Raw genomic sequence first — 16909 nt, forward strand, 5'->3', positions numbered from 1 at the left:
GTGTGAGTCTTATTGGTCTTTCAAATTTTCAACGTCTCTACAAACTATCACGAGTAGATTGGAATTCATAAATATTAATGATGTGTTAACATTATAATTCTATTAATGATAGAAGCATATAATTAAAGTGATAAAAAAAATAAGTGTGAAATTGAAAAATAATGAAGAGACAATAGTTATTTTGTTAAGAATATAATAATGCATCATCGTATCCACTATCTGATAAAAGAAAAATAGAAATCATATTTGTTTAATTGAAAAAGATTCCTTCATGAGTGTATAAATATGGTTAATGATATGTGTTGGTAATAAGGCAGTGAAAGAGTTTGGGTTTTGTGATATTCCAAATTTGTTATATTGTAAACTCTCGAAGGGCAGGAAAGGATGAGTTATATGGGTAATGTAGTTGTTACTGTGAAACCCAAAAAGAAAGAAGAATTTCCTTGGGTCGAAATCATATATCTCAAGTTTGCTAGCGTCGAATTGGATTCGAGTAAGTCCTCATCTTCTCTCTTTAATTATTAATTTATATATGTTTTTATACACTGTAATGTAACCTATATATATTCTTCTGATGTAAAGTGATTTAATAATGTACATATACACAGATGGACAGCCAAAGGAATTTATCAAATGTGAGGCTCAATTACAAGAAGTTGATGAATCGGTGGAGTACAAGAAGTACAAAGGTGAGATTAAGGTTGCTGAAGGTTTTGGGGAGATTGGAGCAGTGATTGTTGAACTGCAAGAAGGTGTGAATGAGAGGTTTATCGACACCATTTCTGTTGTGGCCGAAGAGCCTCCAATCTCGGTTACGTTTAGCTGCAAATCATGGGTGCAACCCAAGGGTCTTATTGCCCACCGAAGGATCTTCTTTTCTTCCAACAAGGTGATGGTCTGCTTCATCATTTAATTTATATATATTAATTAATACACAAACCCCATTATTCTCAGTCAAATATTTAAAATATCGATGTTAACGAAAACAATCGGTATGAGAATTTTGATGGATATTTTTAAAAAATTATAAAAAATTGAAAAACAATTAGTAAATAAAACATTTTATTATGGATTATTTTTAAAAAAAATAGCAAAATGAACAAAAATATCTACCTATAATGTAGCACCATACATTGCTATCTGAGTCTATCTTGATTTTTTTTAATTGTGTTTTGCATACTTTTCTACACTATAAGTAGACGTTGAAATATGAATGAAAATATTGATACGATCTTGTAAGACTAATTAACAATTGAATATGGGGATGGATGCAGTCTTATTTGTCGGGAAAAACACCAGGAGGACTGGTGAAGCTGAGAGCAGAAGACCTTGCAAATCTGAGAGGCGAAAAAGCAAATGGATCAGTAGATAGAAATGAGCGTAAGGCGTTTGAAAGAATTTATGATTACGACTTGTACAACGACCTCGGAGATCCCGACCAATCAATGGATTTGAAAAGGCCTGTTCTTGGTGGTTCAGAGGATCAGTATCCTTATCCTCGACGTTGTAGAACTGGTCGTCCTCCCAGTCAAAATGGTATCTTAATTTTCTAAATCCTTTCTTGTTAATTTAATTCTACACTATACATACATATATATATATATATATTAATGGATGCGTTTGGCCGTACAATTGGGATTTAGATCCAGCATCAGAGAAAAGGATTGAAGAATGGTTTTATGTTCCACGAGACGAAGAATTTTCAGAGATAAAGCAAAGTAGTAGTCAACCAGATGGGAACAAGAAATTATTGGGAAAAGTTCCTTTCTCTGACCTCCCTGAACTTGACATTGAAACGCCTTTCGCTGCTTCCAAAATTAATCTTCAATTTAATATATCATCCTTAGTTTCCTCTCATCGACCACCTGCTCTATCTTCATCAGATGTGCCCAGTAGTACTCTCGTTGAACTTCCACCACCAGAGTCCTACAAGAGTGAGTACATATGTTTATGATAACACACTTTAATTATATTTCAAAGAGCATGCATGTGACAACACTAACTATAACTAATATGCCATAAAAACCTTTGTTGTTTGATTATTATATTTCATTTTCTCAGGGGACCAATACAATTGGCTGAGTGATATTGAATTTGCTAGACTCACACTTGCTGGTCTAAACCCTTACTCTATACAGCTAGTCAGAGTATGTGACAATTAACTCACAATCAATTAATCACATAACTTTATAAATATGAATAAATGTGGTCTCTAATTTAATTAGTCTCCTCATAATAATTGATCAGGATTTGCCGTTTAAGAGTACCCTTGAAGAGAGCGATTATGGACCTCGACAATCAAAATTCACTCCTGAACGAGTTCACGAATTACTTGGATGTCGCATCACAGTTGCCAAGGTGAATTAAATTAGCTCAATGTAGTAATTTATTAAATTAGAAATTAAATGAAAAAAATGTGATTAATTTTTTGTGAATTTGTGCAGGCATTAGTAGATAAAAGATTATTTGTATTGGATTACCATGATACTTTACTGCCATATGTAAGAAAAGTAAGAAAAATTAAGGGCACGACACTATATGGATCAAGGACCTTGTTCTTCCTCAACTCTGATGGCACTTTGATGCCACTGGGTATTGAGCTGACTCGACCTCCAATGGATGGACATCTTGAACAATGGAAAGAAGTTTTCACACCAGGCACTGATTCAACGGATGTGTGGCTATGGAGGCTTGCGAAAGCCCACGTCCTTTCTCACGATTCTTGCATTCATCAACTTGTTATTCACTGGTATGTATATGTATATGTATATCTATGTTTATATCTATATACATACATACATACATATATATATATATACACACATATTATCAAATACAATAATTGTTATGCAGGCTGAGAGCTCATTGTTGTATGGAGCCATATGCCATCGCTACAAATAGGCAATTAAGTACAATGCACCCAATCTATAGACTATTGCATCCTCATTTTCGGTATAATATGCGCATAAATGCAAACGCTCGTAAAAACCTCATTAATGCCGGAGGCATCATTGAAAGAACATTTTCTGCTGCATCTTATTCAGTGGAACTTAGTTCTTCAGCGTACAAGGAGTGGAGATTTGATAAGCAAGCACTCCCTGAGGATTTAATTCACAGGTAATTAATTGAATTTAATTAATGCGAGGTTAATAACGGAATGAAATTAGTGACAATGTGTTTTGTAACTTAATTTAAAACATAGGGGAATGGCGGAAATAAAAACAGATTCATCAGGTCGTGATGTTTTTGAGTTGACCATCAAGGACTACCCTTTTGCTAATGATGGTCTCCTATTATGGAATGCTCTCTTGGAATGGGTGACAGAATATGTGAACCACTATTATGGAGATGATAAGTATGCAGTAAAAAATGATAAAGAGCTACAAGCTTGGTGGGAAGAAATTCAAAAGAAAGGGCATCCAGATAAAAAAACAGGATGGCCTGCATTAAGAACTCGAGACGATCTCATTAAGATTGCATCAACCATAGCATGGGTAGGAAGTGGGCACCACGCATCTGTCAACTTCCTTCAATATGCATATGGAGGCTATATGCCCAACCGACCCAGTATTGCAAGGACCAACATGCTCACAGAGAACCACAGTGACAAATTTTTAAAAGACTTCATAAACCAACCTGAAAAGAAGTTGCATGAACTCTTTCCTTCAGATGCTCAAGCTGCCCTAGTGAAACAGACTATGTTTTTATTGTCAATTCATTCTCCTGATGAGGAGTACATTGGGGATGCTATAGAGCCAGCCTGGGCTCTCGACCCGTCCATAAGTGAGGCCTTCGAAAAGTTTAAAGCCAACTTAACGGTTCTAGAAAAGAAGATCGACGAGCTTAATCAGAATAAAGATTTGAAGAATAGGTATGGAGCTGGGATTATACCTTACGAAGTGATGAAACCACGTTCAAAGCCTGGAATAACTGGAAGTGGAGTTCCATACAGCGTCTCCATTTAAACATAACCTCTCCATATTAATTTCCTCTCTTTTCATTCCTACCAATAACATGGATTTTTCCATTTTGTTTGTGTGTGCTCTTTCTTCTTGCAGTTTTTTCCTCTAAAAATAAAAGACATGTCAGTCTATTTTATGTATGTGGGCGTCTCGTTTACGTCCAATATGTCACTGTTATTCCATGTTTTTAATTATAAAATACACCAGGAAGCAAATGCATGCTTGACTTCTTCTTCATATATTTCATTCATATCTTGACATTGTTATTTTAGTTGTGAAATATCAACCAATAATTTGGAGTTTTTTATAAAAAAAATAAATTAAAAAACAATAGTTTATGTTGTGTTCTGGTGGTTCCACTCCCTTTTATTCTGTTCTGCCTTAAAAAAAAATAGGCAAAGGGGAAATTGTTATCAAGTTTGGTTGACTTATTTTGTTAAAAGCAAAATTGTAGCAGTTAATATTTATTTAGATTTGATTGATATGTTGGGCTAATATTTATTAATAAAGATAAACATATTGGTTGTGGTCGTTACCGTATTTTCTCTCGTTAATATTTATTAATAAAGGGATGTAGTTGACCATTGGTGATTTTGACCTAAAAAATATAAGCGTGTGAGCCGTATGATAAATTGTTGTTGTGAAAAACAGAAATATGGGTGAAAGTGGTTTACGAAATACTCGGTTTGTGTGGTGTGTGATGTTGATTGTCATCGTAAAATACTTGTTTGAAAAGAAAATTATTTCGAGGAGTCTCTTTTCACAAGGTAGTTGATTCCGGATAAGTTATTTACTTGTGATCCTCTTCAATATTTATCAATGATCTTTTCAATTGGGCTAAAATCCTCTAAAGATATAGATGTTCTGTCGTCAAATTAGGTTAAAATGTCTAATATTCTATCTGATATTATCGCTATTTATTTCTTAAGATGTTACTTCAGTTATTAGTTAAACATAAGATATCAAGTTAAAAGAAGCTTCGTTCTCTCAGTTTATAATAACATTTGGCTACTGATAAAAGATTGATGTCACCTGATTAAGACAAATGAATTTTAGGATTATTTATTAAATATCATTCATAAACAAATTCAAATTTTTTTTTATAACAAGTCAACTTTTAAATTCATTAAATAAAATGTCAGTCACCTTTCAAATTCAGTTTGTATGCATACTTTATAATAATAATAATAATTGGAGTTGTTTTCGTATAAACTAATAATTGCTAAACTAAAGAAGAGAAAGAAAAAGTAAAGCAAATTTTTATTCTTCATTGTGAGAGATTTGTTCTCGAAACCTTTTTTTCTAAAGAAAAGAGATATGTTTGTTCCATCTCCTCTAGGTGGACACATTATTCTTAAAACATTCTTGAAGCGTTACACCCTAACTTTAGAATAATGACGATGGTACTGATCTACTAAGGATGATCTGATGCATCTACTGAACCCATGAATCGTATCTTCTTAAAAAAAAAAAAACAACCAAATCTAAAGGTGATTAAATTAGAGCGCACCTATAGATCCCCACACTATCTCAAGTACCTTGCTCTGACCATTTGCTCACATATCGACTAAAACATACAAACACCAGATTTAGTGGTTTTTTTTTTTGGCCTTATCTACTTTCAATAATATTTTTAATACTGTCAGAGAAAAATTCATGATTTACTAGAAAAAGAAAAGATTCTAACTAGTTATAAGATCATCAGATAATTTGTACATACAATTCGAAGCTTTAAGTTGAATCCAATATTGAAATTCTTCTATAGCCATGGATCATTCTGATTTTCATATTCTTACTTTTTTCCTTTAAACGACCCTCTTAGAATCCCCACAATATAGAATTGTGGGTATGAAATCCAATCTTGAGTAATCAAGGACTCAACTCTAGTTTTTTTTTCCTATTTCTAGAAATAACTTTACTGTCCTCAAAATTACAAATCCCACTATGGAAGACACTGTCTTATAAAAATGAGGTGAGTCTTGTGTCCAAGCTTTGTCAAAATTTATAATAAGGTTTGGTTCTTGTTACAAAATTGATTAAGGAACACAAATTGATCTGGACAATACAAGTTTTGAAACTGCTTATAAATATAATTAACAAGTGAGCATTTTATAATTATTTTTGAAAATATACACAAGAGAAAGTGTTTTATAATTAACTAGGAAGACTTTAATTTTAAATTCATAAGCAGCTCTAATATTGTTTCTTCATTTCCCTTTTAATTTATTTTTACTTGTTTTCCATAACTTTTTTAACCTAACCCTTGACATGGTGAATAACCCTTCTAAATTGAACATATAAATGGATCTCAATTCTTTTCGAATTGAACATTTACGGGATGTTCACCTAACGTAGATGTCTGAGTGCACTTATCGATCCAATTTATCATTTAAGAAAAAGAAATCTCAATTCAATTAAAAAGAAAAAAAAATTAACAATGAGAGGAAAATAATTTTGTTTACGTCCATGGACTTATCCTTTAAGTTGACTGACAACTGTTGGTTTGGTTGTTGGTTTTCTTTGTGATTGTTGCAATTAATGCTCCAATATTTTAAGACATTTAGAAAATATTTTTTGAAAAAAATATCAATATTTACGATGTTGACTAAAATAATTTAATATGTTTAAAAAAGACAAAAACAAAAAAGAATTTTTATTTTGAAAAGAAACGATAAGGACAGTAGAAGAATTTTTTTTAATATATATGCCTATATATTCAAATAGTATTTAAAATCCCAACCATCGATTATAATAACTAGGTCAAGATTATAATAATGTTATAATAACGACAAAATTATAGTGGTTGAATTGTTAGACGATAATAATAATAATAACAATAATAAATTTTGATGGATGAGTGGAGCTGTTTATTAATATTTTGATTCTATACTGTGAGTAAAGTTATTTTTCTAAAAGAATACACACAAAGATAAGGTAAGAGAAGATCAGGAAAGCATCATGACACTTTTACAACATCCTCATTACATCTAAAGACCGAAAATGATATCATCGATCGATAAAATGGTACAAAACGAGCTAGAGAGAAGCTTGAAGAGTCTGTAAGAGATTTAAGCCAAAGTGCACCACAACATAGCTCCAAGAAAGCAACTATAAAATAAGTTTCCTTTTGACGTGTTCTTCAACTTGATAAGAGTGGAAAGAGTATCCTCCAAAGAAACAGAGAAATTAAAACCTGTATCAAAAGACCTGTAGAAGCGATTTCAAATATCTCGAGAGAAATTGCATGATACATATAAACAAATATTCAAGTGCTTCACCTTGGTTACGTTCTTGCATAGGACACACCTATTTGGGCATAGATGTGTGTGTTGACGTTTATCAATGGTGTATAATCTTTTATATATGAAAGCTTTGCATTTTTGGGAAGGTTGTGGCTCCATAGAGTACTAGCAAAAGTGGGAGGAGGCACAACCAATTTTGGGTATACCATAGCTTTTGAAGTTGTTTACTGTTCTTTTAAACAACAGTTGTAAATATAGAAATTAGATTCAAAGTATTTATATATATACTATCATATAAAAGAAATTAAATATACAATAAAATTTTGATTCTAACTTTTTGTGTAGGGACATTTTTAAATATAACAAAATAAACTAAAATATTTACAATAAATAGTAAAATTTTAGATTCTATTAATTATAGACTACTATAATTGTCTACCACCAATATGACTGATAAAAATATAAATATTAATGTTTATCATCGATACAATCTGAAATTTTATTATATTTTGTAAATATTTTGTCAAGTTTGTCATTTTTGACAATTTCCCTTCTGAATATTAGAGTTAAGAGTCCACCCTAATAGATTATGCTATTAATTGTCCACCATAATAGATTATGCTACAAAGAGTCCTTACCATAATAGATTATGCTATTAGTTGTAGTAATTTTTTTTTATTAATTAAAGAAAAAAAGTTATGTGCATGGAGCACATGGGGAAGACTTTGTAGTCAATTTAAAATAAGGGAATATATGTTTAATTCGTTTTTTTATTTTTATTTTTTGACAATGTTAAAGAGCCTTTGTTAATTTAAGTTTGTGAGAGTGAAGAACAATGAATGGTGTAACATTTCAATTAAGAATATAATAATGCCGGCCCCTAAATTTGATTAATATATAATTATCTTCTTCAGTTGAGAGTTCACACCAAAAGACTATAAATATGTGGTTAATTAGGAAGTGATGGCAGGGGGAGTAGATTATCAAAGAAGTATATTTGAGTTTTTTGATATTCCAAATTTCTTCCATATCCATTTGGGTAGACAGGGAAAAGATGGGTGTTGAGGCTACTGTTTCTGTTACTGTGAAACCCAAAACAACGGGACCTACTTATCCTTACGCAAACATCATTCTCAAGTTTGCTAGCATTGAATTGGATTCGGGTATGTCCTTTTTGTTTGCCAGATGGTGTAATATTACCTCAAATTACTTTTTATGTTAAATTTGTCTTTGTCCCTAACACCTCAGAAAAATGTTATAACTTTTTTTTTTTGGTTGCAGTAGGGTGTGTTGTACATATTTTTAGTAAGGTTATAAGGTTTTTTGGTGAATTGATGTTAATTATAATGATATGCAAATGGGTTTGATGTACACATAGATCAACAACAAAAGCAATTTATCAAATGTGTGGTGGAACCAATTCGGCCTGATGATGACACAGAGGAGTACAAGGAGTACGAAGGTGAAGTTGAGGTTCCAGAAGGTTATGGGGAGATTGGAGCAGTGATTGTTGAATTGGAATGCGATACGGCCAAGTATGAGAAATTTATTGACACTATTTCTCTTACGGACAAAAAGTCTAGGCACTCAACTACGTTCAGTTGCAAATCATGGGTGCAATCCAAATCGGTTCTTGACCAGCGAAGGATCTTCTTTTCCACCAAGGTTCATATATATATATATATATATAATTAAAATTTTCTTCACTCATGAGCTTATTTCTTTACTTGTGATTTAAGAATAATTAAATTATTTAAATTTATTCTAATTAGTTGATGGTCGAAATCGTTGACAGTCGTATTTGCCGGGAAAAACACCAGGCGGATTGTTGAAGCTGAGAGCAGAAGACCTTTCGAATCTAAGAGGCATAAAACCAGATGGAACAGTCGATATGAATGAGCGTAAGGCATTCGAAAGAATTTATGACTACGACTTCTACAACGACCTTGGAGATTGCGATGGTCCTGCAGAATGGAAAAGGCCTGTTCTCGGTGGTTCGGAGCGCCCTTATCCTCGTCGTTGTAGAACGGGTCGTCTTCATTGTATAGCAGGTATCTTTAATGGGTTTGTTTTCTGTTTTTTGAAAAACAAAACATATATCTTTCCAAAGGAGTTTTAATGGTTTAATATATATGATTAAAGCGGAAAATATGATAATAATATGGTTGCATTTTGTGAAATGGTAATTATTAGATCCGGTCTCAGAGAAAAGGAGTAAAGAAAGGTTTTATGTTCCAAGAGATGAAGAATTCTCAGAGGTGAAGCAACATTATTTCCCTTCAAGTGAACCAGATAACAAGGATTTATTGGGAAAAAATTCTTTCCATGACCTCCCACATATTGAGTCAATGTTTAGAGAAGGAATTAAAGCCCCTGATGCTCCTCACAAACTTCTTAAATTTAATCTATCAACCATAGTAACCCCAGATCACAAACCTGACCTTCATTCCAATTCCTCTGTGCCCAGTTCTCTCCTTCATTATCCACCACCAGAGTCCTACAGGAGTAAGTAATTATATATATATTTTTTTTATTTTTATGTTAATTGAGACTTTTTAAAGTGTGACAGTTGTAGCATTTGCCTCATCAATCCTTATATGTTTGATTATTTTTCTCAGGAGATAGGTACAGTTGGCTCAGTGATACCGAATTTGCAAGACAGACACTAGCTGGTCTCAACCCTTACTCCATACAGCTTGTCACAGTAAGTGGCTATCGGTAATATATCGACCCCTAATTAGGGCTACAGTTTATGGGTTCAGAGAATTTTTTAGACTAATTCGACCATTCAACTCCATTGTGTTTTGACTATTCGAATACGTTTTTCAACCCTAACTCTAAAATTTGAATTTGAGTTGGATTGGATTTTGTTGGTTATAATTCATTTTTCCATCTTTACATTTTTTAAATAACTAACTTAAATTTGTCTAAAACACAGGTTAATAACAAAATCTAAGTCATATATGTATTACAAACTTCAACCAAACATCATAGCATAGTATATATGAGTTATCTTCTAAAAAACAATATATATGAGTAATACATGTATATATTTAATTTAATTTGAATGAGTCTATCCAAACTTTTTAAAAAGTGTAATCAATAGTCAAAAAAAAAAAAAAAAAAAACATAAAAAAAGTTCAACCCAATTTGTACCAAAATTAAACCTAACCCAATCTAACCCTACCATTTGAGTTGGGTCGTAGTTCAAGTTGTTTTCGTTGTCGGATGATTTAAACACCGATTAATATGAACTATCTCTAATTTAACGTGGCTTCCTTATTGTCCTAATAAATGCAGCGTTTGCCGTTAATGAGTGAGCTTGACCCAGAGATTTATGGACCTCAAGAATCAGCTTTCAACCACACAAAGGTTCAAGAATTACTCGGATGTTTCAACGAAGTTAACGAGGTAAATTAAATTAAAGCCAACTTACTAATGTAGAAAATTTGGAACGAAAAAAATAAAATGATGATCTTTATGAAGTGTACTGAATTATGTGAGTTTGTGCAGGCAATAGAATGCAAAAGATTATTCGTAGTGGATTACCATGATACTTTAATGCCATATGTAAACAAAGTAAGAACAATTAATGGGACGACATTATATGGATCGAGGACATTGTTCTTCTTGAAGTCGGATGGCACTTTGATTCCATTGGGTATTGAGCTGACTCGACCCCCAGTGGATGGTTATCCCCAGTGGAAACAAATTTTTACACCAGGCACCGAGGCCACAGATGTGTGGCTGTGGAGGATTGCCAAAGCTCATGTCCTTGCTCATGATTCTTGTATTCATCAACTTGTTATCCACTGGTACTAACGTTATTTATACATACATTCATGGAAAGAATAAAAACAAAGACATTAAGGAAATTTTTTACTCATTCATTATCAAATGTCTTGTTGATACTATGCAGGCTTAGAGCTCACTGTTGCATGGAGCCGTATGCCATCGCCACAAATAGGCAATTGAGTACATTGCACCCAATATATAGACTATTGCATCCACATTTTCGTTACAATATGCGCATAAATGCAAATGCTCGTGAAAGCCTCATCAATGCCGGAGGCATCATCGAGGGCACATTTTCTACAGCATCTTATTCCATGGAACTTAGCTCTTCAGTGTACAGAGATCAGTGGCGATTTGATGAACAAGCATTCCCTGAGGACTTAATTCGCAGGTAAATTAACCAATTGAATTTAATTAGCAAAGACAGCTTAATAATTGAATGAAATTAGTGACAATATATGTTTTGGTCACTGAATTTAAAACTAGGGGGATGGCGGAAAGAAAGAAAGATGAATATGGTCGTGATATTCTTGAGTTGACCATCAAAGACTACCCTTTTGCAAATGATGGTCTCATATTATGGAATGCTCTGTTGGAATGGGTGACAGAATATGTGAACCACTATTATGGAGATGATGAGAATGCAGTAATTAATGATAAAGAGCTGCAAGCTTGGTGGAATGAAATCCAAGAAAAAGGGCACCCAGATAAAAAGGAAGGATGGCCTACATTAAAAACCCGAAACGATCTCATTAAGATTGCATCAACCATAGCATGGGTAGGAAGTGGGCACCATGCATCTGTCAACTTCATTCAATATGCATATGCAGGCTATACTCCCAACCGACCGAGTATTGCAAGGACCAACATCCTCACAGAGGATTATCACCAACTTCCAGAAGAATTTATTGACCTGCCTGAAAATGTGCTACTTCAAGTTTTTCCTTCAGTAGATCAGGCTACTATGGTGACAACAACTATGATTTTGTTGTCAGCACATTCTCCAGATGAGGAGTATATTGGGGTCGAGGTAGAGCCAGCTTGGGCTCTTGAGCCTGCCATAGATAAGGCCTTCAAAAGGTTTCAAGCCAACTTGAAGGATCTAGAGCAACAAATTGATGAAAATAATAAAAATAAAAGCTTGAAGAATAGGCATGGAGCTGGTGTTGTGCCTTATGAGGTTCTAAAACCAACTTCAACTGATGGAATCACTGGAAGGGGAGTTCCATACAGCGTTTCCACCTAAGTCCACAACCTGAGGCCTCTCTTTCCCTTCCTACCAATAAGATATGGATTTGTTCCATTTTTGTTCGTGTGTGTCTTTCATCTCCCATTTCTTGTTAAACAACTATTGTGTGAGACATTTATGTTCATCACCATATTCCACATGTTCTTAATCACAAAATAAAGCAGGAAGGAAATGCACTTCTTCTTTCTTGATATTATCATTCTTCGTGATGTTTTAATTTTCTTTTTCAGTTACATATATCAACCAAGTTGTTATTTATTACATTTACACAGGTTAATTCGCATCCGTATTAAAATTAAAAAACGCATATGCAATGAGACTTTCGATGTTATCGATTATCTAAGTCTTTATTCATTTTCATTTATATTTGACAAACATTTTACACTCTATACAGAACAAAACTACTAAAAACAAAATTCATTACACTTGATCTTTTCATGAAGTATAAATATTTTGTCAAGAATTTTATTCTTAATAACTTTTCTTTTGTTATTTATTAATTTTCATTTATATTCACTTAATGTAGAATATTTTTAAATTATGTTTCTTTCATGTTAGAAAATTTTGTTTATTTTCATCTACATTTCTAGCTGAAAATAATTAACAAAAGAAAAATTATGAAGAATGCCTAAGTAATACAAGTATAGAAAAAGAAAAAAGAAACTAAATATTTAAATTAAATAGCAATATTATTTTTTATTAAATTTTTAATAACATCAATATGCAATGTCGAAGATCTAATTGATGACCATAGTATTATACGTTGGAGATCTAGTGGAGATATTCGGGTGCACCTATTGATCCAACGTATCTTTTTCAAAAAAAATATTTTACATGATTTTTTTTCTTTTTTGCAATTTCTATAATCATAATAAAATGGTTATTTAAAGGGATATTTTGTAAACAATTAAAACTACGCACTAAAAAATAACAAAATCTATCCAATATAATTCTTTGCAGCTTATTTAAGTTTGGGAAATTACATCCGATGACAAAAAAATTTAGAAAAAAATAGCTCATAGTACCTCTTTTTTTTTATATTGCGAATATGACAAATATGACAAACAATTAATGATATCAAATGCACAGAGCTATAAAAGGGTTATCCAATTTTAAATTTGTTACCTTTGCAATTTAAAAAATGTAATAACATAAGCACCTTATTATCATAAATTCTTTTCATATTTTTGCAAATGCCTCTTTAAGTTTTTTTTACTATATTTTGTAAATACTTTTATTTTTTTTCTTTTTATAAGAATTTCTTTTTTTTTTTTATATACATATACACTTCATTATTTTCAATTGATAAAAGAATTTTATACAATTCTAGTAACATTTCCATTTCCACCTATAACCAAACACCTGATTCTCCGCAATCCTAATCCAAGTTATATTTTAAAGTATTTCTTAGTTTTATTGGAAATGTCTGGAAGCGTTGAAATAGCTTAAATGTAATTAAAATTATTGAAAATCATAAGAAGGTTGGAAAGCGTTTGAACACAAATACAAAACGAAAATGAGATAGAGTACGAGAAAAAGAGAGTTGGATTCAACTCTCGAAACGTATTATAAGTTTTGCATTAGAGATGGAGTTCACTCATGGCTAGCAATGGCACGTGGATCAAGCTAGAAAGAAGGTTTGGAAGAAAGAAGACCGTTAATACTATTAAGTTAAGTTTAGAAAAGAGGTTTTTCAAAAATAGAAAAATTTCAAGTACTATGACATTCATTAAACAAAACCTTTCAAAGACAAAGTTAATTACGCTTCGTAGAAAATGAAGCGTAAATATTTTGTTGATATAATTTTGAGATTTGTAATTCTGTAAATGGGACAAAACATTCAACTTTATATCCTTATAAACAAAGATCCCTATGTGTTTTCTCTTCCTCCCTCGATCCACACAACAATTAAATCCCTTTCCATCATCTTCCATTATCGCTTCAATCACACTCTGCTTCATCTTCTCGTTCTTGAATTTCTTCTACATATATTTTTAAAAAACGAAGAAACTAGACTTGATGTGCAAAAAGAAATGGAAAATCCAAGATCCCCAACTTCACCATCCTGTCTAACGCAGATGAATATTCTATATTCTATTATTTTCTTGTCTTCTCCGATGAAGGTGCTCGTACAGGATTTGGATGGATAGGATTGTTGAGAAACAAAATCTTCATCAAAACCTTGTCTTATTGAAGTTGCTCAACTTTGGTAGAAGACTATCTGATTATTGCATCCATTTTGTGGAAAGCTGAATAAATATAATAAAATTTCGAGTTCAAGAAAAAAAAAAAAAAAAAAAAAACTGCAAGCAGTTTTAGTTTCAATTTTTGTTGTGTTCAATTCCACAATGAACCATGAAGAAGATGCTTCCAGTTCGTTATTCATACCCTCAAAATTCCTCCATTACCAATCCCCCATCCCCACCTCCAAATTCCTCTTCAATTATATAAACGTTGATATATCTAGCTCATTGTCACGATGTAAATTTAGAATAAAATATATATATCTGGAATAAGTTTGTCGTTACGATGATTAGATAAGGTTGGTACGTAGAATGAGTAATTTTGATATTATGGCATATTGGTTTAGAAGAAAGCAACAACATAGCCTGAATGCGATGGGGAGGTGAGATAACAATACACGAGGCAGGACGTGAGGTACATATAATTTTATGGGATTCAAATTCACATTTAAAAGAGAAATAACGATCCTGGGCATGGTGGAGACAAGATCGATGGACACTGGACAGTAGTGGACAGGACCACCGTATATGGTTTTTTCCCCATGTTTATAATATTGCATTCTTTTTCTCACTTTATGGAAATATTGAGGTATTGATCTCATAGAAATATCTATGAAAATTTTATAAAAATTGTTACAATTAATTAAAACTTTGATTATAATTTAATTAGATATCTATTGTGAATGCTCATGAGAAATGTAAGGTAATTACGAATTCATATAAAAATTCTGTCGTTTTTCCAAATCCAATTCTTTTAGAATATGTAAGTTTTGGGGTTTAGAATAAGCTAAGGTTGAAATTTGAGAAAAGTCCAAAGCGGGAAGATATATATATAGCAAAAATAATTATAGAATTGTCTGTAATTTAGACCCTGAAATTTAAAAAGTTGAATTGGGTAGTTAAATTAATTCCAAAAACAAAAAGAAAAGACAAATTTTCTCGAAATATTAAAATTATTTTGTCGAAATATGAAGGCCATCAAAATCTCAAAATTTCAAAATTTTCCACATGTTTTTCTCCACCTTTTAAATATCTTATTTGTGTATTTTAATTGAACAAAATTGAATAAAAGACTAAAATTATCATAATACCTCAATCTTGGTGTGTTCTTGATAAGAGTTTTATTGTCCGAATCCTCCCTCCTCCATTTATACTTAAAAACTTATTATATAGTTCAACCAACGATAATTCTTATATTATTATTTGGGAATCAGAGGCTTGAATATTATAAATAATAATAATTAACACTAGAAAATGATGGTTGCATGTTTAATTATAAACATTTACTCATATGCTTTTAGTGTGTGTTTAGTCTAAAGAATTTTGAAGTAAAAGTTGTAAACTTAATCTAAATTGCTTCACACGAAAAGATCTCTGTAATAGATGAATAGAATAACTTGTTGACTACCATATAAATGACTCAGTTACACATAATTATACATAAACTTGGTCATTTATATAAAATAATTGCATGTACAACACAATCTCGTATAAAAAAGTTTTAGAACTTTATAAAAATTGCTTTCATTTTTAGTTTTTGACTAGCATATAGACGAACGAACTCTCAAAAACTCTATAATAGATGAAAAGAATAGGACATATACACGACTTTACTAGTACAAACTTGGGTTTTAACGACATAAAATTTGCGTCATAAAGATATTCGATGACACAATTTTTATATCATTGAAACTTATATAGAAATCGTATTTTGAATCACTCAACGACTTTTTTATTCAATAAAAGGAACCGTCATGTAATGTTGAGAACATCTCACTAAATAATCATATCTTTAGGAAATTAGCAAATATAGACCAAAAGTAGTGGCCAGTAACCAAGGAAGGAAACAATCTAGAGAAGTGAGGATGCATAGACTAAAAATGCAATAGGAGAGAATTTCTGGACAAAAATGGTACATACGAAGGAACATCATTCTTAACATCACAGATGACAAGTTGTAGAATAACACACTCTTGAAGATCGTCATTACATGCAGAAACAATCATATGGGCAACGTCAGTGCAGTAACATCCTATCAAGTAAACACAAAAATGGAAGTTTAAAACTTAATGTACACATATTAAAAGACTAGCGTTGGCATATTATGCTACTTGAGATGCAATTGAATTAGTGCAAGGGGTAGTATGGATCGAAGTTCTTTGGGATCATAAAGTCCGATCATTTTGCAACAAGTGGGAAGACTATACCAAGGTTCATTTAGTTATTGTCTTTTGAAACTATCTGAAGGTTTGCTGTCGAATTACAAAAAGTAGGTAGGTTCAACAGGATCACAATGAGACTATTGATAGGTGTAAAAGATCGTGTTAACCTCAGAGAAATAGGTGGCGTAAGACATTTTGTTAGTGAGCAGTGAGATATCCAATTTCATAATATTCAATGATCTTAGAATATGTTGAT

At 32.0% G+C, this 16909-nt stretch overlaps 2 protein-coding genes across 2 annotated transcripts; both read left to right on the forward strand.

Annotated features, from left to right (window-relative positions):
- Window positions 1–318: 318 nt before the first annotated feature.
- Window positions 319–4195, forward strand: LOC103491676 (lipoxygenase 2, chloroplastic-like). Its single transcript, XM_051085046.1, has 9 exons — window positions 319–493; window positions 609–889; window positions 1275–1536; window positions 1644–1934; window positions 2062–2147; window positions 2248–2358; window positions 2445–2749; window positions 2854–3117; window positions 3203–4195. The coding sequence occupies exons 1-9, from the start codon at window positions 385–387 to the stop codon at window positions 3963–3965; spliced, it is 2472 nt and encodes an 823-aa protein (XP_050941003.1). The 5' UTR covers window positions 319–384; the 3' UTR covers window positions 3966–4195.
- Window positions 4196–8188: 3993 nt separating this feature from the next.
- Window positions 8189–12441, forward strand: LOC103491544 (lipoxygenase 2, chloroplastic-like). Its single transcript, XM_008451532.3, has 9 exons — window positions 8189–8367; window positions 8583–8869; window positions 9000–9255; window positions 9398–9709; window positions 9823–9908; window positions 10505–10615; window positions 10718–11019; window positions 11124–11390; window positions 11486–12441. Exons 1-9 carry the CDS (start codon window positions 8259–8261, stop codon window positions 12243–12245), a joined length of 2490 nt encoding a protein of 829 aa, XP_008449754.1. The 5' UTR covers window positions 8189–8258; the 3' UTR covers window positions 12246–12441.
- The last annotated feature ends 4468 nt before the right edge of the window (window positions 12442–16909 follow it).

Source organism: Cucumis melo, chromosome 5, assembly GCF_025177605.1.
Source record: "Cucumis melo cultivar AY chromosome 5, USDA_Cmelo_AY_1.0, whole genome shotgun sequence".
Classification (NCBI taxonomy): Eukaryota; Viridiplantae; Streptophyta; class Magnoliopsida; order Cucurbitales; family Cucurbitaceae; genus Cucumis; species Cucumis melo.

Coding starts and splice junctions, on each gene's coding strand:
- LOC103491544 (XM_008451532.3), top strand. CDS start 8,259: ATGGGTGTTGAGGCTACTGTTTCTGTTACTGTGAAACCCAAAACAACG. Junction 8,368..8,582: donor TAGCATTGAATTGGATTCGG/GTATGTCCTTTT, acceptor ATGTACACATAG/ATCAACAACAAAAGCAATTT. Junction 8,870..8,999: donor GGATCTTCTTTTCCACCAAG/GTTCATATATAT, acceptor AATCGTTGACAG/TCGTATTTGCCGGGAAAAAC.
- LOC103491676 (XM_051085046.1), top strand. CDS start 385: ATGAGTTATATGGGTAATGTAGTTGTTACTGTGAAACCCAAAAAGAAA. Junction 890..1,274: donor TCTTCTTTTCTTCCAACAAG/GTGATGGTCTGC, acceptor GGATGGATGCAG/TCTTATTTGTCGGGAAAAAC. Junction 2,359..2,444: donor GTCGCATCACAGTTGCCAAG/GTGAATTAAATT, acceptor GAATTTGTGCAG/GCATTAGTAGATAAAAGATT.